The 27330-nt window shown below is 39.6% G+C and overlaps 2 protein-coding genes across 2 annotated transcripts; one reads left to right on the top strand and one right to left on the bottom strand.

Annotated features, from left to right (window-relative positions):
* Positions 1-2122: 2122 nt before the first annotated feature.
* Positions 2123-10964, top strand: nr2e1 (nuclear receptor subfamily 2, group E, member 1). The gene is made up of 9 exons (XM_031727539.2): positions 2123-2212; positions 4860-5005; positions 5786-5873; positions 6232-6467; positions 6944-7090; positions 7445-7541; positions 7629-7778; positions 7991-8096; positions 8363-10964. Exons 1-9 carry the CDS (start codon positions 2152-2154, stop codon positions 8523-8525), a joined length of 1194 nt encoding a protein of 397 aa, XP_031583399.2. The 5' UTR covers positions 2123-2151; the 3' UTR covers positions 8526-10964.
* On the bottom strand, positions 10425-27191 carry snx3 (sorting nexin 3). Its single transcript, XM_031727679.2, has 4 exons — positions 26981-27191; positions 14664-14759; positions 14211-14335; positions 10425-11269 (listed from the first exon to the last, which is right to left on the bottom strand). The coding sequence occupies exons 1-4, from the start codon at positions 27140-27142 to the stop codon at positions 11164-11166; spliced, it is 489 nt and encodes a 162-aa protein (XP_031583539.1). The 5' UTR covers positions 27143-27191; the 3' UTR covers positions 10425-11163.
* Positions 27192-27330: the final 139 nt, after the last annotated feature.

Raw genomic sequence — 27330 nt, 5'->3', positions numbered from 1 at the left:
AAGGTCAGGGTGTCAGTGAGTGGGACAGCCAGTCGTGGTCACTACACCCAGTACAGAGAGAGTGCTGGCAGCTACAGTGGCAGATGATAGATAGATAGATAGATAGATAGATAGATAGATAGATAGATAGATAGATAGATAGATAGATAGATAGATAGATAGATAGATAGATAGATAGATAGATAGATAGATAGATAGATAGATAGATAGATAGATAGATAGATAGATAGATAGATAGGAAATGTATTATATACATCGTAAAAGTTATTATTATTATTATTATTATTATTATTATTATTATTATTATTATTATTATTATTATTATTATTATCATTGCCCATTTCTTTTGCTGTAACTAATAAAGCTAAAGTGCAAGAGTGCAAATCGACCTAACATTTTTAAAAGATAATAGTAAAATCTTAAATGTGAAGGGTTCGTGAAGTTCAGCGGTAGGTTTGCATGAATCTTTAAAGAAAATCAAAGTAAACAGAATGAAAAGCAAATATATTTCAGTGTGTTTATAAATTCCATATGTATGACTTTTATATTTCACATTTTTCCTAAATTTGTATTTAAAGATGATTGTTAAATTAAAAATTGATGCTTAACTTTTACATTTAATAAAAGGTTCTTTTTAAAAAAAAAAACAAACAAACAAACAAATACATTAATTTCTAGTAGCCTTGTTTTTGTTAATAAGTTATATTACAAGGTCTCAAAGTGTGTGCATGGTGTATCTGCCCACCTAACGAGCTCCAATAAGCCACTAACAAAGGAAAGATAATGCAGACTGTGGAGCAAAACTACACCAACGCCCCTCGAGAAAAGGGGGGAGAAATGGATATTTTACAACTTTTAACTGTATGAACATTTTCAATTTGTTATCTCTTTAACCTTTTTTATTTATTAAAGAAACAAATACGCAATAAAGTGTTTTAAAAATCAAAGTTCAGCTTTATGACAGTTGTCTTGACCGCTGCTACGTATGTGGTGGGGCCCAAGCACTTAATCTGGAGGACTGTACGAGGAACCAGACACAAATGTCTTTGTGCTAGTGTAGGAAATGAGGAGCGCTGACTGTTGAAGGTCTCAGCCCACCCTCACCCCCACCTCCCTGCATATAGTAATACACTCTTATTAGTGGTCAGCGTACCTCAGCATACCTCAGCATACCCGAAAATATTTACAGTAATCAGCCTCTTCTTAAAGCCATCTCCACGGTCCCAACAGTTTGGATCATTTTTACTTTTTTATTTCATTTTATTTTATTTTTTTATTCTTTGGATATGTGATTATATATTTCAAACACATTTTGAATATTTTCGGTCATGTTATTATTATTATTATTATTATTATTATTATTATTATTATTATTATTATTATTATTATTATTATTATCATAAATAAGAGTTCTATACAGTAAAAATCGCAAATGCAGTCCAGGAAAACATGCAACATGTGTGTTTTGTTTGCAGTGGATCTGGCTCCGTTAGCAAGGCACTTCACAGCACTTGCACACACATTCAAGCGCACACACACTCCCTCGCACGCCAGTGACGTCAGGATGGAGTTTGGAGTAGAAAGCCAAGTGGATGAAGGAAGTGGAGATCTCCACCCTCCAGCCTCCCCCTGACACTTCTCATAAATATTACCAAGGCTTATTCGGGAGGCTCCCACCATAAAGTCACATCGTGTCCTGGTTTTAACAAGTTTTCAACAGTAAGAAAATCGGAAATTTGCTCTTTTTTTCCCTTCGCCACCGCGTTGGCAGTATCGGATGCGCTCCAGCCACCGTTTTTCCAACTCGAACTTTACGCACCGGCTACTGCGCCACTAGCTGGAGAGCTGCTGTCGCCGTTTACCGGCTGCTGTCCCGGGGATCCAGTCCTGGTTCTCCGGAATCTTCGGCGTCGAGGGCAAAGATCCCTGATAAAATGTATAATTAATGTTTTAATTTGTGGCTCTCGATCGGTCGGAGGCTGACTTTCCGTCAACTTGGCTTCGGGACTTTGACTTGTGTTTCTCGTCGCTGCTGGCAAAGAAACCGAGAAACCACAAGTGATTCAGTGTCACAAACTTCATTGTTTCTGTCCACAAGAAGAGGAGAAAGAGGACACTTTTTATCCTGATTCTTTAAAATATCGAGGATCCATGATGAGCAAACCCACCGGCTCAACAAGTGGCTGTTTGGATATTCTGAATGTCAAATCAAGTAAGTTTTATTCTTCTCTTCCCCGACTCCTCTGAAGAACACGGCATAGATAATAGGAGGTCTACAGTAGCGACGGGTATAACAAATGAAAGTACAGTGAGTCCACGGTGTCTTTAAAGATGTTTCTCACGTTATTAGAGATTGACTCTACCTCATGATCACAAAGATGTGAGTATGGGGACTGGCTGCCGGCCGTCTCAGAATGCAATACGTAAACATCCCTGGATAACAAAGCTCCTGAATGAAAGGAAATCATGTGTAAAATATATTTTGTAATGTTGCTCACAGATTTCGAGAAATAAAATAAGAAGGAAGCGAAAATAATAAGCCACATTCATGTGCCGACCACTGCTCTTCAAAAGCCCCACATGCCTCCCTTTGATGACACTTGTTGCCTGCAATTTAATTTTCAGCCTTTAAAAAGAGAAACGGCGCAATATGCAGGGTTTCAATCAATCTTACATCAAGAAAAATCCCGTTTGCGCACGACATTTTTTCCTCTTATGTCTAAAGTGTGTTTGCGCATTTCTGAATCCCCCATTTGAGTTTCCTGAAGCGATTTAAATCATGTTACTGACTTTTTTTTAATAGTAATACATTTCAAGCAGATTTATACTTTCCTATCAAATTATTTTCTGACGCTTTTTTTCTTAACCCTTGTAATTATCCCTCTGCTAGGCCTCATTATGAATTCAAATGAAGGCGGACTCAGATCATAATGTAGGCCTAAAGTAAGCTATTGTTCTCTCTCTCCAAAGATTGGACATTTCTGTTGAATTCACACTTGATGCTTATTTTAGAGCTACCACATATATATTTTTTCCACACCAGGCCGCAGCTTTTAAAATCTGTGCTCGGCCGATGTAAACATGTGTTTTCAAATGAGAATAAAACGACTCACAGCATTGCTGTGACTCAAGTTCACAGCCACGCTACCGAGTGGTCAGAGGAAACAGCTCTTTCTCTCCCTAAAACTTCATTTCCAACTCTTTTAGCAGGTTTTCGCCTTGATGGTGATTACGTTAATAGAATATGCCATATATCTTCAAGCAATTACTGCTCACAATTGAGACGCAGTGGACCCCCACAGCGGGAAGTTAAATACATTTCCCCCTTTCACAACAAAATTGTCTGTCATTTTTATTTAATTGACTCCCAGCGACCATCGTTTAATATTTGGGGGGACATTTTTCTTGTTGAAAATGTTTGCACTTTCGGTCATAATTAAATAATTAAACTCTAATTTTTAATTTGGGGGCTGTGTCAATGAAAATCTGATTTGGTTAGCTTTGGTTTTAAAGGTTTGTTAAAACAAAATAAACATAACGATTTATTTTAAAAAATAATTATTTAGAAAACAGGAAAATAAAAGAACAACAGCGATAACAACAACAACAACAACAACAACAACAACAATAATAATAATAATAATAATAATAATAATAATAATAATAATAATAATAATAATGACCAGTATGTCTGGAACATGTTGAGCATAAATTTCTCCAGTTACTAATGACAAGTTGGGTACCAAAATACCAAATTTTGTTTAAAAAATAAAATGTTTAAATCCAACTTTAAAATGACTTTTTTTTGTTATGTTACAGCAATTAAATGTCTTTTGCGTACATTTAAAGGGCTACAGGGAGTTTTGATTCTTAATAAACAGCCAATTCAAGTCCTATAACTCTCTCCTGAAGTCATTGTTTTTGCTGCTGAGTAGTTATTCCCATGCTACCCTTTTTGACGGGTCACTGGTGAATCAATGAGCAGGTGGCAAAACGTCAGTGTAATTACATAGACGGCTTTTCCCTCCAGAATAATAAAAAAGGGACTGCCTCATATGCATACAAATATCTTCTTTTTAAGAGATTTGAATACAAAATCTTCACAAAAAAATCACATTTTTTCATCTACACCGGGGTCGATTTACATACACTTCATTTGAGTTGGTGAAACGAGTTGGTACGCATTATTCTCATGGTGCAGTGTCACTCCCTAATCCTGGGGCCTATAGACCTGTGGGATAAAGCAGCTGTCGAGTCCCATTATGAAGTGGAGTTGGCAGCTTGTCGAGATCCAGGCAGTCAGACGAGGTTCAATGGGGGAAAATCATTAAGTTAACACTTTCCCCTAATGTCTCCATTGTGCGTTTTCGGGGTATTGTCTTAGAGAGCTCAAATATGACGCTTCCCACCGGACTTTATTCTTAAAATGTGCGCAGTGAATTCCCATGGTCGTGCTCGGATGAGACGCGGGGCGTTGTCCAGTGCGCGTGTAATGAGTGTGAGTGCGTGTCTGTGGCTGTGTGGAGTTGTCGGACAAAAGTAAGTCACATGCAGCACAGTTTGTCCATTGCTTCAGTGTATATGAGCTCGATTATGGTACTTTTTAACTGATTATAGGATCGGTCTAAAGTCACATAATAGCACGTCGGCCGCTGAACTGCAGCCAGTGTGTCAACTTTGAAAACTGTTATACCAACTTATTCTGGAAAAGCACTGTAAACATTTGTTCCATCACATTTATTCATAAATCGCGAGCAACAGCTACAAAATGTCATCAAAATGGTTTGATTTAAAACTGAACTGTGCGCTTCGTAATTCAGTGAGCACATCATTTACTTGACATTTTTGACCTCTCCCAGGTCGGATTCTGGACATCCCATGTAAAGTGTGCGGCGACCGCAGCTCAGGGAAACACTATGGTGTTTACGCCTGTGATGGCTGCTCGGGATTCTTCAAGAGGAGCATCCGCAGAAATCGGACTTATGTGTGTAAATCTGGCTCGCAGGTGAGGCCTCCTTTAAGTTTATACAAGCTCGTAACTAAATTTCCCTGCTTTTTACACGAGCCTGAATTGGCTGTGGTTAAATGCACCTACTATTTGTGCTTTTCAAATTTGATTAAGTAGTTTTATTTATTTATTTTTAATAGAATTTCAAGCAAGGCGGGCAAACAAGCAGGCAAAGAAATTATCAAATCAAGCGAGAAACCTGTACGCAATCATTGCCATGAATGTGGAGCAATTTCTTACATTTTCCAAATAAAGTTAGCACCCTGCACAGAATTTGTCTCATCCTTTATTCTTTATATCCCCTACGTGTCTGATTTTCATCCACAAAACATACCAAGCGTTTTACGCGCGGAATGCACATTTTACGCGCTGATTTCTGTTTGCTTTTCTTTTTGGCGCTGAGTTAAGTCTCTCTTGATGAGCCTAATTATGTCATGCCTGGACCATTAAGTACTGGGCTAAGTGCCGCGCTGCTGTAATATATCAGGTGTAATCCAATCTAATGTGATGACTCGAAGCCGAGGATTTAGGCGGCAGAGGGCGGGATAGAGTACTTATCCTGCGGGATGAGGCCACACTGGAGCCGCAGGGGAGCAAGTCCATAACTAAAAGATAATAGTACGATCTTTCACCTGGAGATTGCCCTCCCAGGAGGATAATAGCAAGAAGCTTTTTTTTTTTCCCCTCTCCTGCGAGCTAAAAGAAATTAAACTAGAAGCTGTAACCCCTTTCTCTTTTTATGTCCCCCTCTCCCCCTCCCCTTTTCTCTCTGTACAGGGTGGTTGTCCCGTAGACAAAACTCACAGAAACCAGTGCCGAGCTTGTCGTTTGAAAAAGTGTCTGGAAGTGAACATGAATAAAGACGGTAAACGAGCTTAATTGAATTATCACGTTGAGCAAAGAAACGCCAGTACAGTAGGACAGTATTGGATTCGGAGGAGAAAAAAGTGTATAAAATCTGTTAATCAAAGCTGAAAAGAAGTTGATAATTACCTGCTCCCCGCTTGTTTTAAATGAGATCTTATTTATACCTCCTGGGAGCGCTGTTAGAAGCTCATTACAGTTAATAATTTTTTCTTTCACGCAGAACATTTGCACTTTAAGGAGCAGCTTTCGTTCAATAAAATAAACCCGGGATCGCTCCTGGAGAATGCAGTTAACGAGCCTGATAAATAAGCAGTTTGCTCTCTCTCACACTGCCTTCCTACTGTCCCGCTCCACAGCCGTTCAGCATGAGAGGGGGCCACGGACATCTACAATTCGCAAACAGGTCGCTCTGTATTTCCGGGGCCACAAAGAGGTGAACGGCTCCTCGGCACATTTCCCCGGATCCTCACTACCCGGTCCTCCTTTTTTCACCACTGTCACCCAGCTGGAGCCGCACAACTTGGAGATGAGCACAGTAGCCACTACACCGGAAAGACAAGCCATCGTGGGTCTAGCACAGCCAACTCCTAAGGTAGATTTTTATTTTAAGATTACGCAATTTAATAGCTACAACTTACACTTTCTTCAAAGAGTTTTAGACCTTCAAGTAAAGAATGAGAGCATAGAAGTCAATCATTTCTTGGCTCTCGTGTCCCAGTCCATGCATAGTTTTACATTAAATCATTTCTAGATGTAAAATTCCTTAAAATTTTAGATGTTTGTATTTCTTCCAAACCGTTATTGGGCGATTAATTAGTAAACATTTTTTATTTATTTATTTATTTTACACAAGGGTTAGAAGTTGAAATTCCTCTCCAGATTTAAAAGCCTGTAAGACCCACAAATCCGCCAATTAGATTTCTCACTGTAAATCCACCACAAGCAACACTAATCATTATAAAACTGGGTGCTGGGGCTTGGAATTCGACCTTTGTTGTTCACTGTTTTCCGACCTGCGTTTCTTTCTGACATAAACAATAACAACATTTTCATTTTCCCTCTCTGCAGTATCCCCACGAGGTCAGTGGCACCCCCATGTATCTGTACGAGGTGGCTACGGAGTCTGTGTGCGAGTCAGCTGCGCGTCTTCTCTTCATGAGCATCAAGTGGGCAAAAAGTGTCCCCGCGTTCTCCACCCTCCCTTTATCTGATCAGGTAGCCACGATTTGGACTCATTCTCCAAATGAATGATGCTTAAACAAGATCCCCAAACAGGCCATTAGCGCCCTGTGGGGTTTGAAATGGTGAAAAGCTGCCAATTAAGTATTTGGTCCGCAGACAGACGCTTTAAATGAATTAAATTAATGTCATGAATTTGATAGATTGAATCGATTTGAAAACTGTATATCTAATAATTCCCAACCAAGCACTAAAACCTGCACACAACATGGAAAAATAAGTAGGAATTAATCCTGTGTTATTTTTACCATTCAAAAAGTTTCAAATACTTTGAATGGTTTAATTATTGCGTGTTGTGCACAGTTTAACACTTAAAATACCCCCTTACAGCTGATTCTGTTGGAGGACGCTTGGAGGGAATTATTTGTTCTGGGCATCGCTCAGTGGGCCATTCCCGTGGACTCCACAACTCTTCTCGCTGTTTCTGGTATGTGCAAAGCACGAGAGAATTTTAAGTGAAGAGCGAGCAGCTGTTGTCGTGCATAATGAAACTTTTCTTCACATTTATCCAAAGGGATGAACACTGAAAACACGGAGTCTCAGCGGATGAACAAGATTATGTCTGAGATTCAGGCGCTTCAAGAGGTGGTCACCAGATTCAGACAGATGCGCCTTGACGCGACCGAGTTCGCCTGCTTGAAATGTATCGTGACATTCAAAGCTGGTGAGTACCTCGCAAATTATTGCCCGAATGTTTGACACAGTGTAAAGACTCTTACCGGGAATAATCATATTTACCAAAGCAAACCTCAACTTTCTCTGCTGCACAAAACTACAGCCAATCTGGAAAGACACAAGAGAATATATGACATGTCATTACAGCAGTGTCATGTCAGCAGATTTCTAACAGCTATAGTGATGCCTCTTGTCTTACAGTTCCTACGCATGGAAGCACAGAATTAAGAAGTTTCCGCAACGCCAGCGCTATTGCTGCTCTGCAAGATGAAGCCCAGCTCACTCTCAACAGTTATATACACACCAGGTAAAAGAGATCTATCTATCTATCCCCCCATCCTAAGATAAAGCATGCTTTACGCACGTGTCAACTGGCTATAGTCTGCCAGCTTCATTATAAAGTTAATGAGGCAATAAGCCTCCTGTAATTGTGCAGGTGCACCAGATGAAGCTCGTATTCAAGCTAAGTAGGAGCTATTTGTCACAGGTGTGCGGTAATTGGACAGGCTGCGACAGACAGTCTGCAAATGGAACCGGACAAAAAGGCTGTTTTTGACACCAGTTGTGTTTCAGGTACCCGACTCAGCCGTGTCGTTTTGGTAAGCTCCTCCTGCTGCTGCCGGCCCTCCGCTCTGTCAGCCCGTCCACCATAGAGGAGGTGTTCTTCAAAAAGACCATCGGCAACGTTCCCATCACCAGGCTCCTGTCCGATATGTACAAATCCAGCGATATATGATTTCTCACCATCTGCCGGGGCGCGTGAGGAGGGGGTGAGAAAAAAGACTGGAAGTCCACGAGGAGACCCACTGAACAATCAACACAGACTGTCAAATCATAGCAGGTGTAGCCACGGCCTGAAGCACAAAATCTCTTACGGGCTGTCTTAATACAGCCTATTTAGGTTTAGGCTCCATTGAACACATCCGGATCACAACTTTAGCCTGTTAACAGTTGCTCTAGTCAAGGATTAGCATGTACCTTTCATTAGAGACCTGCCTGTCTGATTCTGAAAACTGCAATACCTTGTGGCCAAAACAGCTTGCAGCGTTTAAATGTCGCCTTAAGGCTCTGGAGAGCACCTGCCAAGCACGTTTCCTAAAGAAACGCTGTACATTAAGAGTTTTTTGTTTTGTTTTTTTCCGAGTGTCTATGAGACCAATGAGCTTGACGACCAATTCACCATTTTATTTCTGTGTTCAATCCCAACGGAGGAAACCAAAAAAAAAAAAAAGAAGAAGAAGAAGAAGCAGCAGCAGCATCCGGGGGGAGATGCGAGTCGCTGTTCCTCAATTCGGTGCTGAAACCAAACGCACGGATGAGGCGTCAGCTCCATGAAGCATTGTGGAGGACTCTTTAAAAAGGATGCACTATCTACCCCCCCAGCCCCCCTTTGACTGTAAAACTACATTCATCTGAAAAATGGTGTCTGTATTTAAATGGCTGTCCTGTTTGTGTTTGGTGTGTCCTGTTTGAGGCGCAGCATAAAAAAAAAGAAAAGAAAACGCTTAAGGTCGACTTTTTGAAGTTAGACACTAACACTGGATAAAATCTTATTCAGCACTTGGAAATGTTTTTGTGGCCTGTAATGTTTTTATTCTGTTGTAAAAACAAAAAACAAAAAAAAACATAAAATTTTTAATGGAGTTATAACTATTTAGAGTTGTAACCAAGAGAATAAAAGACACTGAATTAAACGGTTTTCATATAACATGACATAGATGCTTATAGTAAAACTACCAGCTGGAGCCCTGGCATCATAGCAAACAGTGGTGTTGGTTTCATATCTAATTACAGTGACACTTTATAAGGATGTAGAGCTCATACTAAATTATTAAACACTAATGCATGCATCTTGATTTAAAGCAGGATTTCTTGTGAACACCTGAAGCTCATCAGTAATAACCAACTCAGTGTCCGTTCATTTGATTTGTTAGTGCTTTATCAAGTAATGAGTAACATATATTATTTTACATTTTTCTTTGTCACCAAATGAGATTTGTATTATATAAAATGGATCATTTGGGATTAATCTCTCCAAAATCAGAGCAGTGCTTGCTCTCACAGGACATATGAAGCTGCAATCAAACCCCATGTTCAAATTCAAAAGTTTTACATGGAGCTGCACGAGTCAAAAGTCCTCACATCTTATATGTGCAGCATGTGGGAGGCAGTGTGCTTAAAAAAAATAATGTACAGATATGTTATTGTTATGAAAAAGGTCAGACCTTACAAATAGTCCTGAAGGTAAGAAGAAATGGCTTTTTACTTTTATTGTGGTGGCACATGTGATACAAAAGTAAAGCAAAAAAAAAAAAAAGCTTCTGGATCTTGCATTCATTAAGCATAGTGACCTGGCCCAAATACATCTTGTACTAATTGATGCTTAATCTGTCACAAGTCATAGACTGCATCATTTCTGTCTTTAGCATGGTTCACCTATAGAAGTAACTCTAGTCTAAGTCCAAACTCAGGGCTGTCTTTGAATAGCTATAGTCCCTATACATCTTGTACAGTATTTATTAAACAGTTACAGTAACATAGTTGGGATGACTGCACTGGTCCTGACTGACTGTCCAAAGCGGGTACCGAGACAGGCAAACAGCCCGAAGCGACGACAAATGCACTCACACGTGGAGACGTTTCACCTATTTTATTGGAAAATATTCAAAATAAACAAAAATGGCACAGCAGTATACAAATCTCAAAATGCATATAGCCAGTAGAAATACTGCAGTTCCCTCTGTGTAAATCTCTTGCTAGAAAATCATTTGTGATAACTGGGCAGGTGCTGGTCAATATACACACACACACACACATGCACGCCTCCTTTTTCGGAGAAGAACACCTAAGTGTGATTTGAAAGTCAAGCCCCGTCGTCGCATGTGTGTTTTTTGTGTTTAGTTGTTAGGTCGGTGGTGAGCAACATGCCATACTGGACGAGAAACGCTGTGGGTCATTACGAGAGCTTTGCATATACAGAACACTCATTCAATGTTACTATATAAATGAATATATTTAAGACATAGCTAAATGATAAATACATTAATATATCCATGTTAGTGGCATTTCCAGACAAAGAGAAATTGCTATAAATTACTTTGAACCACAGTTACGTGTCGAACATTCTTGACTCCGATTAGAAGGTGAAAACAAACACCGATCAGGATAACTAAACTAAAAGAGGCAGTGAATTATATAATTTTTCTGGGGGGAGGGGGAGGGGGTGGGAGATATTGTCATTAAAATGTTTGTTTGAGAGAAACCTGGAGCAGTGAAAAGAGCTTTGGGTTGTTGGGCCAAGCAAGGCTGAGCAGGGCTGAGAGAGAGACCAGGCCAAGCAGAGCCATCCATTTATTTATTTTTTTTTCTTTCCCTCAGGCTTGTCTGATTTTGGATGGGGTGTAGTTCTTGTCAACAGACTCGTCCTGTAGAAACATGTGCAGGCATCGCTCATTCTGAGCTAGAGGGTGACCGGCCACTCTGGAAAACAAAAGCAAAAGGCGAGTTTGACACCTGAGTGGACACTCAAACATGAAGCTTTGATGAGTTTAAACAGGGATGAGCACAAACAGGAAACAAGATTTCGCATGAATTACTGAAATGGACATGAGAAGTGTGGGGATGTTTTTTTTTTTTTTTTTTTTTTATTAAATTGTCCTAGAAGGACAACTATTTAGTATTCAAAATTTTTTATGCAAGTATTTCTAAAGCATGCCATCTTTTGTGTGCATGCTTTAAAAAGCACAAAAAAAAGTGACTCGCCAAACTTTTAATGGGTTATTTACGGCCTGCACAATAAACTGGTCATGTCAGATATTTTACTGTATTTCAATCCTATGACACTCTAGTAACACATAATGCTTTTAAAATATATATCTACACATATATGCTTTCACATTCTTCAAAAGTGCCACTGCGGCATAGGGGAAAAAAAATATTTAAGTGTAACTTTTGTTGAATTTAGTTAATAAGCAAGCTGAGTAAGTAAGTAAAGTTTACTTTGACAAAGAAGCAGTCGTACAACAAAACAGAGTAAAATACGTAAGAATAGGTAAGTGCAGTAACAGCAATACAAAATCTGATCAAGATACAAAACAAACCGTCTTAAAAAAAATCCAAACACTAAAAAAAACCAGTCAAACTACCAAAAGTTTTACAAACTAACACTGCTTGATAACACATCTAGGCACTCGCCTGTCATTAAAAGCTGCTTCACATTCACTGTTCAGTGTCTTAACCACAGACGACACAGAATGAACTGCAAACACTACAATAAGTGCACAACTTCTATTAGGCATTCCTGAAGTTACTTGGGCACCATTTATAAACAGTTATAACACTCTTATTTTTTGTGTGTGTGAAAGGCAAATAATTTCCCACCACTGTTTGAACCCTTTTACTTGTCATCTCCCTACTGTCTCTAAAATATACTATATTATATTATATGAGTGCATTCGAAGTCAAACCTGTTTAAATTTAGTGCGTAGTTTAGATTTGGGATAGATTTCAGTCAACAATGTCACTGATTCACTAACAAATAACTTAAACTACTCTGAAAAATAATTACGCAAAAGTAATTCATACTAATGGAGAATAAAGAGCTGTTCTGAACCGATCTAGTTAACATATCGGTAGTTTAATGGTTAAAAGTTACTGTTATATATCATTGATATTATTATAAACTATATTGCGACATATAGTAATGTACAGCACAGTACATTTCCCTAATCGCCCAAGAAGTGTGACAAAGAGCAACTCTTATTTGAATTTGCCATTTAACCTAAATTTACGACAACTTTATCTCCCATTTACAAACACATTGACAGTCACAAAAACTCTTCACTTGGGAGTAGTAATCTGTTTTCCCCCTTTTGACTCAGAAATGAGTAAAGATGTATAACCTAGAATTAAGTCACACCAAGTAAAGGCAAACAGGAAAATTAGCAGACTTCCTGTCTCCTTCCACTATTTCACAAAGTGACTCTGATTCCAGTTTGAGGGATCAGCTAAGAGGCTCTGGAGTATTTGGTGATCTCAAACGTCTTTAAATCCTGGTAGGACTTACTTAAATTAATCAATATTTTCAGAGTGGTAGTTCTTGTGGAAAATATTGCATGTTTGGGGCTCTGTTAAAGCCACTCTGACATCGAGTTTCCCTCAATATCCCTTCAGATGACGCAAAGCGGCTTAACGAGAATGAGCCAGTGCACCTGAGACCCTTAAACGGCTCTTTTTGTAAACGACAAACTGCTCAGAACACATCAACATGATAAGACTACACGCACTGTATGCACGCGTCTTAACCTGATAGGAAATATTTCATACAAATTAAGCAGCAAAGAGACTGAGCCAGAGGTCAAATACCAGGGCAGTCACCGGAAACATCAGGCTAGCTACCAACAAATACTGTTTAATAGGTTTGGAAATGTTGATATGGACGTAAGGCGCAGCAGGAGCATGTTTACAATCTTTAAGCCCTTTCCTCTTACCTGAAGCCAGCATTATGTTTGACTAGCCTATCATAAAAAAAAAAGATTGTTCGCTCTTCTCCTCCTCCTCACTCGTTTTGCAGGGATAATCATGTTTAGCATTCCAAAAGATTTCCTCTTCACAATGCTCTCAATCACAGATTTAACAATGCTGCCAGCCACATCAGCCGGTGTTAAGACTGAACAACAATATGATTAACAGCAGTGTTTCATTCACAGAAAGCACAGGGAGGGAGAAATCTTAATTACCAACACATTCTTGTCTCCTTTAAAAATAAATAAATAAATGAAGAAGAAAAAAAACATTTATGGATTTTAATTTTCCTCAACTGTCTTTGCACACTTAATATTCCAACAGGAAACATTGATGCATTTGCACATGAAACAAAGATAATGGCCAAGTCTGCAATCAAAGCAAATAATTACAATCACACTGTAACTTTTATTGTTCCGCAGCTGAAAACGAGGACATGCTGGATCAAAAATAAGCAGAGGTGCACACACCATCCCGTGGAACCACGCGCTGTAATTTGAGCTGCAATTAACATAAATTACACATCAACAACAAAACAAATGTGGGAAAAATTATGTTGTGGGGGTGCGCACTTGAGTCCTCTTTGGTTGTTCTTGTCCTTTGCGAGGTAATTATAAAGGAGAATTAAGGAGGATAGTGAGGAAAAAGACCTGCCCGTCTCCGAGGGTTCAGTTTGTTAACAATATGAAGAGAAGTGAAAAAGTTGAATCTAGTTATTGCACAACGTGCTTCATTGTTCGTCAGAGTTAAATTTAAAAAAAAAAAAAAATTAAACTAGCAACAGCAGAAGCGGAAAACGACTGCAGCTGCAAAGAAGAAATTGTTAAGAAGAAATTGTTTTAACCTCATGGACGCATTGTGGGAGAATGGATAAAGACTGAGACGTGGACAGGCTTACTTGTTGAGAAACTGCTCCAGACCCTGTCTCCGCTCCTCGATGAAAGAGTCATCAAATATGCCATCATCCCCTCGGAAAGGAAGCTGCCGGAAAAGAGCTTTCCCCGGGAGAGGTGGTACAACCACCTGAGAGAACAGATTTCCCAATAGAAAGAAAAAAGAAAGAAAGAAAGCACAAAATTTAAAGTTTTTCATTGTTACAATAAATTATGAGAAATTTGAACAACTCAAACTATATAAATATGGGTTTTGTAAATGCTTTTTGTGTGTCATTTCTGAAATTGTTTATGGGCTGAACCTAGACAGGGAAAAAATGTTCTTTAACAACCCAAAGATGCACAAAACTCCTTTCTCTTTCATAGCAAAACACTGCAGATGTGGTCAATGTTATACACTGATTTGATAAGCTAAGTACTCGAGCAGCCGTTGTGTGGAGTTCACTTCAATGGCTCACCTTGCTCTCCCTCTCCAGCTCCGCTCTGAGCCACTCAAAGTCGCTGTACCGCCTCCGTACAGAAGACTCCTTCAGCTTGAAGATGGGTAGGTTGGTCTGTGGACAAACACAAGCGGCAGACTGTTACAGGTGTCACTTTTAAGAGCTGTTGTGATTCACAAAGAAATTGTCCTTAAACTCTGGCTGCAGTTATTCAAATGAAATCACAGTTTTTCAAGAAGTAGCTTGATATACGCTAAGAAAATTTCAGGTAGGTCAGAGTGGTTCAAAGTAAAGCTCAGAAAGCTGAGTTCAAGAAATATCAATTGAATCGTTTAGCAAGCGATAGGAAAATCCAGTTTGTGTGGATGATTTCTCCCCCCACATATCTCTTTTTGCTGCCATGCTTCGAGTCCACTTGCCCTCTGGGGAGGGACAGATCAGTGCAAAATCCATTAAAAGCTGTTCCGAGTAATCACTTTTATCCTGACGAATAAAAGTAATTATGAACCTGTCCGTAGGACATGAGTCAGCACTAAATGCAAGGACAACAATGAAGAAAATCCTAATCTGTAACCAGGTACCAGATCTCAAAGTAATCAAGCACTAATGGGAGATTCTGGACATCGCCATCAAGCCAATGAGTGAGAGAATAGTTATAATTAATATAATTTTGAAGACTCAATCCCACCATGGCGGCGGCTTACTAAGACACTTTGTTGTTCCTACAGGTTGATGGTGAGGATGATGAAAATGATGCCTGTTTTATTTAAATAAAGTTATGGATTTATTACCACAATGTGATAAAGTAAATCTTTATTTTAAAGTTCAAATAAATGGAAAATAAAAAGAAAACTGATCAGCAACTATGGGATTGATTTTTACTTCTGACTGTTGCTCAAACTAAGCAAGCAAATGTTAAATAGACTCGTTTATATATAGTGCTTTTTGACTCTGAGCACTCAAAGCTGAGTACTACTGTCTGACATTTCATATCCATCCACTTTCTTGCTCTCTCATCCACTTCAGTGCCGTGGGAACTGCATCCAAGCTGACACCGGGTGAGAAGGATACACCCTGGACAAGTCACCAGTCTATCGCAGATTTATGGCCCATTTGTGCTCACTGTATCGATGGGTTTTCATGCAAACAGAGTCATCACCACAGCTCCATACCATTTATACCAGAGCTGAAGGTGCGAGAACTCAATGAAGTGTTCTCCTAAACAACAGGTTTCCCTGCTTAGACAAAGCCTCCAGATCCAGAAACAAAGAAATCTGAAGTGTATTTTGCTTTCTAAAAAAATAATTCTTATTCAGGTACATTATACATGTATTAAAATTGTTATTTAAACAGTTCTAACCCGTCACTTTAATGTACATAAAGTTACAATAAAAAGCTGGCATTGGATACTCAAAATACCTGATCTATATAGCTCTGTATACCATTATTATCACTTTGACCTTCCGCTCACTCACTACTGACCTTGAGGAGAGGGCAGGGATTAAATGTGACATATTTTAAATCTTCATACAATACTTTTTATATGTTGATAATATACGGTGCATATTTGTAACAACCACACTTTCAAAGTTAAGGCTTTTTGTTAATTTTTTACGAATAAACCATTAAGTTGACCACAAAGACCTTGGTGGATGTAAGCCAAATTTGATTGATTTGTTAACATGACCTCACTCTACACGCCTACAAATTCATTCAAAACTTTTCGATATGTGCAATGTTTATACACACAATTGTAAAAGCCACCAAAAACAGGTAAATATTAACTCAACTGAGAAAAAAAAAACAAAAAACAAAAAAACAGACAGATTGATTGATAACAAAATAATTACTAGTTGTAGTTCTGTTTTCATTTGCTGTATTAGGCCAACTCTGTTATTTCAAGTGTGCTGGGTACTTTTAATTGATACAACCACCAAACTGCAAAGCAGTATATCTGTACTGTTGCAAGTGTTCCCCAAGAGTTAACAAACAAACTCACCAAGACTTAAAACAGTCATTTATTGGAAACATGTTTTAAGAAAATGTGATAACTAAAAACAAAAAGGTTTGTATTTTCTGTGGCAATCATATGAATATCAGAAAATTATCACTAAAAAGCTTCGGGGAGAGCTTGAGCTAACTTGAAAGAGCTAGAGAAGAAGGTTTTATTGACTTGGTTTTGGGCATAGCCTTGTCTTATCTACTCTGACTTAGTAATAGGGAAAAAGGACGGGGGAAAAAAACAAAGACTCCTTCAAATCGACCCAAACTGAATAGAAATTGAAATTGGCCTCAAGGCGGAAAAAAATTCCACATTTTGCTCACCAAGGTCTGTCGCACTCAGAATGTTTTGCCATTTTTTTGTGCGTTCACACAGATGTGTGCATAATTCCAAGTTGCTGTTGACAAGCACTTGAGAGTGAATTTCATTTTAAAAAGAGGAGATGTTTCGACATTGACAGAGAACATTGAAGCAAACAGCACATTACGGCACAATGCCAAAGCTCTTCACTAGTCCTGACAGCACATGGCCATCCCATGACAATGTACAAACAAGGAGGGAGTGAATGAGCATTTCATTGGCAGGCTACATTCACAGAGGGTCAGAATTCATGGAAGAAGGAATCACAAGAGCAAAGCAATTGAGCAAGTAGGTGCAGCATGAATACAGCGCGAGCAGCAGACTGATCGATGAGCAGACGACTGTGACTGTGTGCGGTAAAGGGGATGGAGAGTTAACTAGAAGGCTGAGTAAATGGCTGAACAAAAGAGAAAGGAGGTGGGTGTACGTGGTCATAAAGAAGGAGCAGAGAAACTAGAGAGGTTGGAAGCTTTGCCTGCTCTGTGCAAGACTAATTGAAGAGGAGGAAGACCAGGAGTGGTCTTTTCTCTCTCTCATGGTCTCTCCTTTTCAGTCTTTTTCCTTTTTATTTCCCTTGATCTGCAAAACTAAGTCACATTTTCTGCCCTTGAGACTCCTCTTGTGGTGTTTGAATGGGAAAAATATGGGCATTTGTTTTCTTCAGTCTTTGCTCTGTCCTATCCTCAACCTTCAAAATTATGGATCCCACCCGAGTTTGGTGGGAAAGAACAAACTCATCTGCCACAACCTTAGCAATGATGAAGAGAGTCGCCCGTCAACCACGACTGGTTTGATGTTTAACTGTAAAATAAATGCTACCTGTGCAATTTACTCAGTTGCACAGAATATGTTTTCTTGAGCTGATGATTGGGTTAAAATCTGGACTCGTGTAGACACACTGATCTTTCACATGACCCCTTCATCAATATACCCCACCATCTTCTAAATGTGGATTTGAATACTATTACAGCTGATCTCACTTAAAAAGTCAGTCCTTTTGGTCCATTGAGTTTTCCTGATTTATTTATGAGTTCAGCTAAACACAACAATTTTCTTTTGCTTTACTACTAACCATTTCAGTATTACCGTAAATCTGGCCATCTACTGATCGTTTATCTTATAGGATATTCTCAGCTGACCGTTTCCTTTTCAATCTCACGGGACTTCATAACTGTCAAATGGAGCACCTCAAAACCACAACTGATATACACTAGAGGGCACAAATCACCTGTGTACAATTAAAAGGTTTGTATACATTAACTTGTCAGCATAATAACGCATAATATAAGATCCAGCGATTGACCCCTCTATGTCAGAAATCTGCAAAGATTATTAAACGTTTCACAGACAGGATGTAACGACACTAATAATCTGCAGTAAATAAGAAAGCCCTGTATCCCAACACATAATAAAAGCTTCTGAGGTGGCTGTGGAAGAGCAAGTAGAGTAGGTTGTCTACCAAGTGAAAGGTTGGTGGATCAATCTCTGGCTACTCCAGTCCATCTCTAGAAGTATCTTCAGTCAAGATTCTAAACCCTGATACTGATAATTGCCAACGATGCATCCATCAGAGTTTGAGTGTATATAAACGTTAGATAAAAGTGCTTAGGCATAGATAAAAGCGCTGCATGAATATATGTGATTGAGTGAATGAGACTTGTAGTAGAAAGCTCTTTGAGTGCTCAAACTGAGGAGAAAGGTGCTATACAAGTACCTGTCCATTTACATTTAGCTTAACCATTTTCTAGCTGTTTGCTCTGCCTTTTTTCTAACAAGTTTTCATGACTCTGCAGACATTTTTGTGTTTTAATCTAACTGGAATTTCTAGTCTGAAATTGCAGAAATAACTGATCCCTTAACACTGACACAAGTATGCCCAAGTAGTGAACGTAGGAACGTACTGAATGGAGGCATTGGTATTTAATGATGTAACTGCAGAAAGATTTATTTTTCAATGTTTAATTTACATGGCAGATGAGACAGGCGGAAATATGTGAATTGATAGGTAACAAAGCACATATATGAAAATAGCAGATACTGTTTGTGTCACAGAGACTCTTATAGTACTTTAAAGGCCACTCCTCAGCTATTTCAGGTCAACTATACAAGGGTTACATGGTCATTAAGTAAAGATTGAAAAAAAACACAACTGCAGATCCAACTCCTTAGTCCATTCTGCACCACATGGAAGCTATTTACATTGTGAATGCACTAACCCTGAAACTGCCAAGCATTCAATTACTTGAAGAACAGCAGTTAGGACACTGGATCAGTTTCCCAGGCATGGATTAAGCATAGCCCTAGGTTAAAAAGATGTTTTTTGTTTTGTGAAACTGATTTATTGTAATAGCTATGCTATGCAGTTTAGCAATGTCTTGGCCAAAATGTGCAAGGAATTCCATAAAAAGACCTTATCTGTATGGGAGAATATGTTGATCTAAAACCTGTATATACCTTTTATCATTGATGCTGGCCTTTCAAGCTGCCAATTCCACTAACACACCCCCATACCACATGCATACAGGCTTTTGAACTGAGCGCTGATAATAAGTCAGATAGTCACACTCCTCTTTAGTTGAGAGGATACAGCGTTCATGTTTTCCAAAAAGAGTTTGAAATTTCAATGTGTCTGACCACAGAACAGTTTTCCACTTTGTCTTATTCACATTTCACAAAGGATCGCAATATTTTTTTGGGAATTGGGGTTATAAACAAGCTGATTTGAAAACCGAGTTTAGCCCCCTTTTTCCCCCCTCAGGACGAATAAGCCAAATCACATCAATAAATATTAACTGATGTAATATTCAGAGCCTGGACTACACATAAAAAAGGACATTCGTAAGATTATTTTAAATAAATAAGGCCACATTTATTACATTTAAAACATAAAACCAAGTGAAATAACCTGGTTCACGTGACATTGTATTAACTGTAGGAGTATTTCCTTACACTGGGCACAATATCTGCCACTCCCTCTTTCAACTGTTTTTTTTGTGTGACTAAACATCCCACCAAAAAACTTCCTTTTTCAATTATTTCAAGTTCTTTCCAGGTGAAGCTGTCAATGAACCCCTCACTCCTCCTCGTTCTCAGGTCACAGGAGAAGTGGATTATCTTAACTTTATCGCCCCAGTGCTCTAGCATTAACTCCGCTCTCCTCTCACCGTGGTCCGTCCCTGCTGCGTCATGTTACCTCACAGCACGGAGCGCCACAAAGTTAATCCCCACCACAACAGATCACAGTTACAGGTAATCTGCCACCGCCGTGACTCTAATCCCATCACGTGAACACAGAAAACACTTATCCATGTGCGAGCACACATTGACAGAGGAGGTATGCAGGCACAGGTGTTAGGCACAGGATTTGACCAGTCACACATTTAACAATGTAAATATAATAGTCCAAAGCATTCGAGCCTGCTTGTATGCACACTAGAACCCGGGCCACTTATCTCAAGACAATGAAGCAAGCAGTGAGAGTGTAAGGAAAGAAAGTCACCTGGCCTTTCAGTTCCCTCACCCACCATAACCCTGTGATTAAGAGATTGGCCTTTCAGGACAAGGGGAGGAACGAAAACGACAGAACTGAAAAATGAGAGGTCTCACTCATGCTTTCTCTCTCTAACACGAACACATAGAAAGAGGCGGTGCGTGAGAGCTCTACAAGTCAAAGATCAGGTTTCCCCAGCCTCTGTTCTTTTCACGGCTGGTTAGAGGTTAGGACCAGGGTGTATCAACTTACTAACCCCTCACAGTGATCAGAACAGGGGACCAGCCCACACCCAGTCAGGTCTTAGCATTTTATTTAACTGATTTTTTTTTTTTTTTTTTTTTTAAGGGACGAAAAAAAAAAAAAGACGCTTTCCTCACTTTGTAAGAGACACATAAAAGAGGAAAGCCAGAGAAAACAGCAAGCAAAAGGCACAAATATGACATTTCTAAAGGTAGAAAAATATAGAAATGAGAAATTAATGGCCACATTAAAAGCAAAGGTGGAAAAATAGATTTTTAGACATCATTAAAATAGGAGCATAAAGCTACATGTACCTCCTTCAAAGTGGATCTGCTTGCTTCACTTTCAATTATGAGTGTTCAAGGTGCAATCTACGCTCCATAGGAAGAGCATGTGACTCATAATGTGTGGGACACAATACCTTAGGCTCATTGAAAACGGGTTGAAAAGAGGCAGAACCCTTAAAAACAGCGAGACACAGAGAGAGGGAGAGAGGGGACAAAGATCACTCATCTCCTGAGAGAATAGTTCAAGGCCACCATGCATTAGCTTTTAGCAGGATGGATTAAGTCAAGTTTGAGAGTGCACATCCTAAACCTCCCCCATGCCTCCTTCTCACCCCTCCCATATAGTCCCCTTTCAGAATAATAGCATTAAAAATGGCAACATAATACCATCTCATTGCATCATATTCCAAAATGGGAAAAAAAGACCCCGAACAAAAGAGTTGGGGCTATGGGTCTTTTGCTCTCGCCTCTCCATGTACTCTCTCACTCGTTCCCTCGCTTGCCGGCCTCTGCGGCCTGACAGCCTACCCTCTCTCCGACTCGCCTAGCTGGCAAAAAGCTGCTTTGTTGCCATAGTATCAACTCCCACTTTTGATACTGTCATTTCAAGTAGGATATGGTAGCCTTGATACAATATGTTCCCCATTTCCATTAAAATAGTTGTCGAAGAGGATGCTGTAGACTTTGGATTACACTTGACTGTGCCTGACAAGCCTCCCCTCCTCCCCCCACAATCCACACACACCCACACACATCTCTCCCCATTTTATTAATGACCAAAGGCCCCCACCCTCACCCTGGTGCCCAAATGGAAAAGAGAAAGAAAGAGAGAGGGAGAAGCTATGGGAGAAGAGAAGAGGAGGGGTAGAAGACTGAGTGAGAGTGAGAGACACAGCTATAAGAGCCCTTTTATGTACTCCTATCCATAAACAAAGTGAGATCCCAAAGTTCGCTCCCCTCAATGTGCTCTCTGGATGAGATGGGAACCAACTAAAATTTTGATAATATCCATCACCCATTCCTCCTACTCCACACAGATACACCCCCATCCCAGCTCCAACCCCCTGTTTGCTGAGGGTCCAAACAAATACACTATGCTGCTTTGCGTGGAGGGGGGGGTCCTCCAAACCAGCCAATACATTAAAAAAAAAAGTAAAAGACCATTAAGGTGATATGATAGGACTCATGAAAAACAACTCTCTCCATTAGGAACATGAAAAACGTGTAGAAGCATAAAAAAAGCAACCATAAGCCATTTCAAAAACTACCCTTAAAACGAAGGGATTTAGATTGGAACAGATATCCATTGTTTCAGCATGACCCCAGACATTACGAGTCTGCTCATGCAAAATGAGATATCCGCCTCCTTTTGGTGTGAACTTAGCTTCCACTTCGTTAAAAAACTGATGGATAGAGTGGGAGATTGATCCCATTAATTTCAAACGCCAAACGCAGGCCCGTCTGCCAACAAGTGACTGCACCTCGCAGTCGTGGTAAACAATGTTTAAACAATTTGTCTCGCCACTAACTTTGTGAGCATCCCAACACCGCCGGTGAGTCACAGGCCAAATGAATAAGTTGACTCTTATTTCAGCAGTCTCGGAGCAAACTTCATTATTTCAGTTATCATGGGGAACAATGGTAACACGGTATGAACCAGGAAAGTGACTGCACACAGCTGGGAGTGAAATGGGAAAAGTAGGCAACAGGATGAAATCTGGTGAGGGGGTGGCTTTCTGCCCTCCCATGGGGGGTGGGGGTGGAGGGTGAGGATGGGGAGTAAATGCTCCAGCTCCCCCTCACCACACACACCCACCCACCCACCATGGCCTGGTTCAATTCTTCTCTTTTCTCAATGAGGGGATTAGGCAGACTCTCTCTCACTGCGGCCACAAGAGCTCTCTCGATTTCGGGGTGGATAGCGGGACAGCAGTGAGAACAGGGGAAAAGGTTAGGAACGGAAACAGTACAGAGTAATGAGATGATATATTTCAAGTATTCTGAAATATTAAAAGAAAGGTAGATGAAGAGGGGGAAGAGGGGGGAAAAAAGCAATGAAGGGGCAAAGCAAACACTACGCATTCCAGACCTAGGCTTTGTGGCAAACACTCTTTAATGGCTGGAGATGGAGTAAAACGCTTCCAAAGAAAGCTAAAGAAAGGAGAAGGAGAGAAGCAAAGCTAAGTTGACACCACGTTTGTTGAGAAGTGAGGGATGCGCCGCTTCTTCTGTGGTCTTATGCAAAGCAGGGTCACACAGGGCTATGAGGTGCACAATAATGCTGATTACACGCATATGCTAATTATTACACGCTAATCAAGTACAGTAGCCTTATATTCAACGCTAATGCCTGGAGACAGCTTCTCTCCTCTCAACTCGTTTCTTAAAGGTAAAGGAAAACGACTAAATACTTGAGGGCTGGTAACCAATCTAAATACTCCGGGCCAGTAACTACAGGGGTGTCAGTCAACCAAGATGACAATTTAGAGATGAGGAGATGGAGCAATCAGATGAGCCTATAGTGACTGTCTGACAGTCTGTGTATTTAAAATCGAACACAAAAGGTCCAATAATAGTTCCGTTTATACAAAATTGCCTGGCTTATGTGGCAAAATTGACAAGCCTTTAAAAGAGTTCTTAAAGCTTGAAAATACTGTAAAAAATACAAAGTTTACCTCATGGCTAACCCAGCTAAAATGTGTCTTTTTTCTTTTCCTATCTAATTAATTAATCTAACAGCCTGCTTGTTGTGTCTACATGTCAAATAAGACTTATATTTTAGCGTTCTCACAAAATTCCTGATGTAGGCATGACAATTAGTATCCGACAAAAGCAGCAGCTGCTGAAGCAAATGGTCCAAGGTTGTCCAAGTTGCTCACTATGGAGCTTACACTGAGATTATCAGCACAGGCAGACTGCTAAGTTGTCACTGAAATACAAACGTTCAAACTTTTCATTGTTCTAAGAAACTCTTAAAATCGATAGTTTTATGACAACCAAGTTAACTCCCGTTTCCATGTGATATGATTTAAAACTAAGTGACCTTTAGTTTATATTTACATTTTTATTTTGTAGTATTTTGTGGGACATTTATCCTATCCAGGATCAAAGGACAGCATTTGCAGATTTAAGCAGGTTTGATGTTTCAAAGGTGGATTGCCAGATACATTTAGGTCCAGAAGTATTTGGAAAATGACACAACTCTTGTCTCAGGACACAACCACAGTGGATTTTAAATCAAACTTTTAAGACACGATAGAAATGCAGACTTTCAGGGGATTTACAGACATTTTAGACATATACATTTCTAGAGGCTCAAAGGTAATTATAGAAGCTAACCATTTTAAGGATTGCTTTTAATATTTGGATGAAAACCCATACCAAATGCTGTTTCATCCTGTGAGTTGCTCTGACACATTTACTCCAAAAGTTGTCCAACTGATCTCTCTAACTTTAGCTCTGTCTTCAGCGAGTGAAAAGCATGCTCTATTAACTTTAGATCTGGTGACCGACTTGAAGAATAAAGAACTTCACAATATTTCTTTGAGATGAGAAACGCTTGGGCTGCTTTTGCAGTATGATTTGGGACACTACTCATTTGCACTATGAAGTACTGTCCAATCCGTTTTGCAGCATCTTTTGGGTGAATCTCAGCAGAAAGTATAGCCCTGTAGTCTTCACAATTCATCCTGCTACTTTTCAACAGTCACATAATAAATAAACACTAATTCCACTGACAGTCATACATGAAAGTGCCATAAAAATGTCTCCACCATGTTTGACAGATAATGTGGCATGCTTTGGATCATGAGCCACTTCTCTCTCTCTCTCCATTCCTTTCTCTTCCAGTATGATTGAAGTCTGCATACCAATCATTCTGGTACAAGTTCATCTTGTTTGCATGTGTTCAAATATTATTTCATAACTATGCAGACTGTTCTAGATGTTTTCTGACAGTCCAATCAGGGCTGCTTGTACTTGAGTGCAACCAGTGATTTGCACCTTGTTGTAAACCCTTTGTTATTTACATGCATCTCTTGACTTTAGACCACCTCATGACTTGGTTAGATGTTGTGAAGCTGCTTTCCTTAACCATGGAAACCCCCTATTTTAGTTGTATTCTGTAGTCTTTCGGGCCTTTTGGTGTTGCTGATTTGGCCAGGCCGATCATTTCCATCTCTCTTTTAGGTTTATTTTAGGTTTTCAACCTATTGCCCTCCTTTACTTGCATCAGCATCTTTGTTTTTAATCTGCTTAATTTGCAATAAAACAACAAGGGAACAGGTCTCATCTGACAATGAAAATGTCAGTCAGTTATTAATTATTTTTGAGGATCTAAAAATGGGAGAATGTATAAAAATTGGTTCAAGGCTTATTGAATTAAAGCTGTCACCAAGTCATGAGGATGCAGGTGCATCATTGCAGTTCTATCAAATCTGGAAAGTTTAATTAAAATCCACAGCAGTTGTGTACAGAGGAAAAAAAAAAAAGTGTGATTTTCCAAATACTTAACTGAACTAACTAGTTTGCCAAATATCACAATTACAATGATTTATTTCTATAATTACAAGTTTCCAGTTTACAGAAAAAAATACACTTCATCTTTGAGAACAGATCTTAAAAAGATACATGTGTTCTTTTGTTGTTGTTGTTACATTGGAACAGTTTTAAGACACAAAAAGCCTAACAAAGGTTAGTGTTGGAGTTAATGTTGACTGTGATTTAAACTATGATTTGTTATTTTAATAGTTTGATTTTGGTTACTAATGATCTGTATCAGTACTGAAAGAAATGTATTAGCTGACCTCAGCTATTCAAGGCTGATTTTTACTCTGACCACAAAGTTGCAGTGACAGAAAGATACACAGGATGTGTTTTGCAATTGCTGACTCTCTAACAGTTGTCATCCTGACCTATTGCTCAACAACACTGTTGCATTTCTACACAGCATTAGCGGCCATCCCAGAATTTCAAATTTTAAAAAAAAATGTACACTGACAGCCAAATAGATAGTAAAGTGACAAAAAGAATTCTTTATACGAAAACAAACACCAAACACCTTTTGTTCTCCTCTACAAGTTGGAGGAAGGAAGTGTGTTGTAAGGGGGTGGTTGAAACTGGACAGGATCAGGCAGCATCCTGCATCCTGTCTTTACAGCTCCAGAGAAGCTGACTCAAAAGTTTGCTCTCCTTTAGCCTGTACTACTTGGGGTGGCTTCTGGTGATTTGTCACGTCAGAAAAGCTTCAAAGTAAAATACTATACCAACCAAGATGTTCGCATTATGTCCCAGTGCACCATGTAGTCATACAGGCCAGTCCTCACCTCAGGTTTGTCATTAAGTGTGACCAATGCTGTTATCTGTGGTTTGCACTCAGACAATGGGGTGTGGCTGGAGATCAACTGTCCAGAAAGACGTTAAGTCTTTGAGAAGGTTATGTGTTTCGCTTAAACCGAGGTTATATAACTCCAGTTTATTTGTAGACATGTTTCAGCTGCGCTGTGGAAAAACACTTGAGGCTAATGTAAACACACACACGCGCGCACACCCCTTCTTTCCCGGAGCGATGTCGCTGTCAACAGACACAGATGTACACAGTTTCTGTTAACCACGTTATCAAACACTTTTAATTATGTTTTAATTAAGATGCGGTCAAACAGCTTTATTTACGCCAACAACGTTGAGCAGACAGTCTAACGTCAGGTAACCGTGCAGTCAGATAAAGGCTGCTAGCTTCCTAGCAAGCGTCGACTAATTCGTTTAGCAACAGACAATTTGACACCTCTTAATGGCCCACACTTTTAAATATCGACCCTTTGAATGTCTTAGTGGCGGCAAAAATCGCAATGTCAGAAAAATTACAACTTTCCGTGACTGCAGGAAGGATATGTTTTCGTGCTTAGGTGTGTAGCTTAAAAGCTAGCGCCATTAGCACTTGTTACGGTAGGCTCACCTTCAGTCTGACTTCGTACGTGGTGTATCTGCCTCTGCCCACCCCGACCGTCTCAGGGTTGCTTACATCAATCTCTAGAAAGTTACTCGGAGGTCCATAGGCGTCATTTAAGTTCTGAGGCTTGGTGTAGAGCCTTCTTGTATCAGCTATGGTTTCAGCCATGTCTCCCTGTCCTTCTAGCAGCCTGGGGATTGTGTGAAGTTAGTCAGATTACGAATATGCGCGTCACCTTGCTGACCTTCAAAATAAAGGATTTTGGTGAATGCTGTGTACGTAAAACGAAGACTTACGTTAAAATACGGTCTGATTTCATGACTTATCCGAGTTTAAAGATGAGATATATTTTTTAT

The sequence above is a fragment of the Oreochromis aureus genome, linkage group 15 (assembly GCF_013358895.1).
Source record: "Oreochromis aureus strain Israel breed Guangdong linkage group 15, ZZ_aureus, whole genome shotgun sequence".
In the NCBI taxonomy this organism is placed as follows: domain Eukaryota; kingdom Metazoa; phylum Chordata; class Actinopteri; order Cichliformes; family Cichlidae; genus Oreochromis; species Oreochromis aureus.
The sequence above is the reverse complement of the archived record's forward strand: the minus strand, read 5'-3'. Positions and strand labels throughout refer to the sequence as shown.

What these genes read in the sequence shown, in the direction of transcription:
- nr2e1 (XM_031727539.2), top strand. Translation starts at nt 2,152, where the DNA reads ATGATGAGCAAACCCACCGGCTCAACAAGTGGCTGTTTGGATATTCTG. An exon ending in TATTCTGAATGTCAAATCAA is followed by an intron (nt 2,213 to 4,859) that starts GTAAGTTTTATT and finishes GACCTCTCCCAG; the next exon opens with GTCGGATTCTGGACATCCCA. An exon ending in AACTCTTCTCGCTGTTTCTG is followed by an intron (nt 7,542 to 7,628) that starts GTATGTGCAAAG and finishes ATTTATCCAAAG; the next exon opens with GGATGAACACTGAAAACACG.
- snx3 (XM_031727679.2), bottom strand. Translation starts at nt 27,142, where the DNA reads ATGGCTGAAACCATAGCTGATACAAGAAGGCTCTACACCAAGCCTCAG. An exon ending in CGTACGAAGTCAGACTGAAG is followed by an intron (nt 14,760 to 26,980) that starts GTGAGCCTACCG and finishes GTTTGTCCACAG; the next exon opens with ACCAACCTACCCATCTTCAA. An exon ending in CTGGAGCAGTTTCTCAACAA is followed by an intron (nt 11,270 to 14,210) that starts GTAAGCCTGTCC and finishes TTTGTTTTCCAG; the next exon opens with AGTGGCCGGTCACCCTCTAG.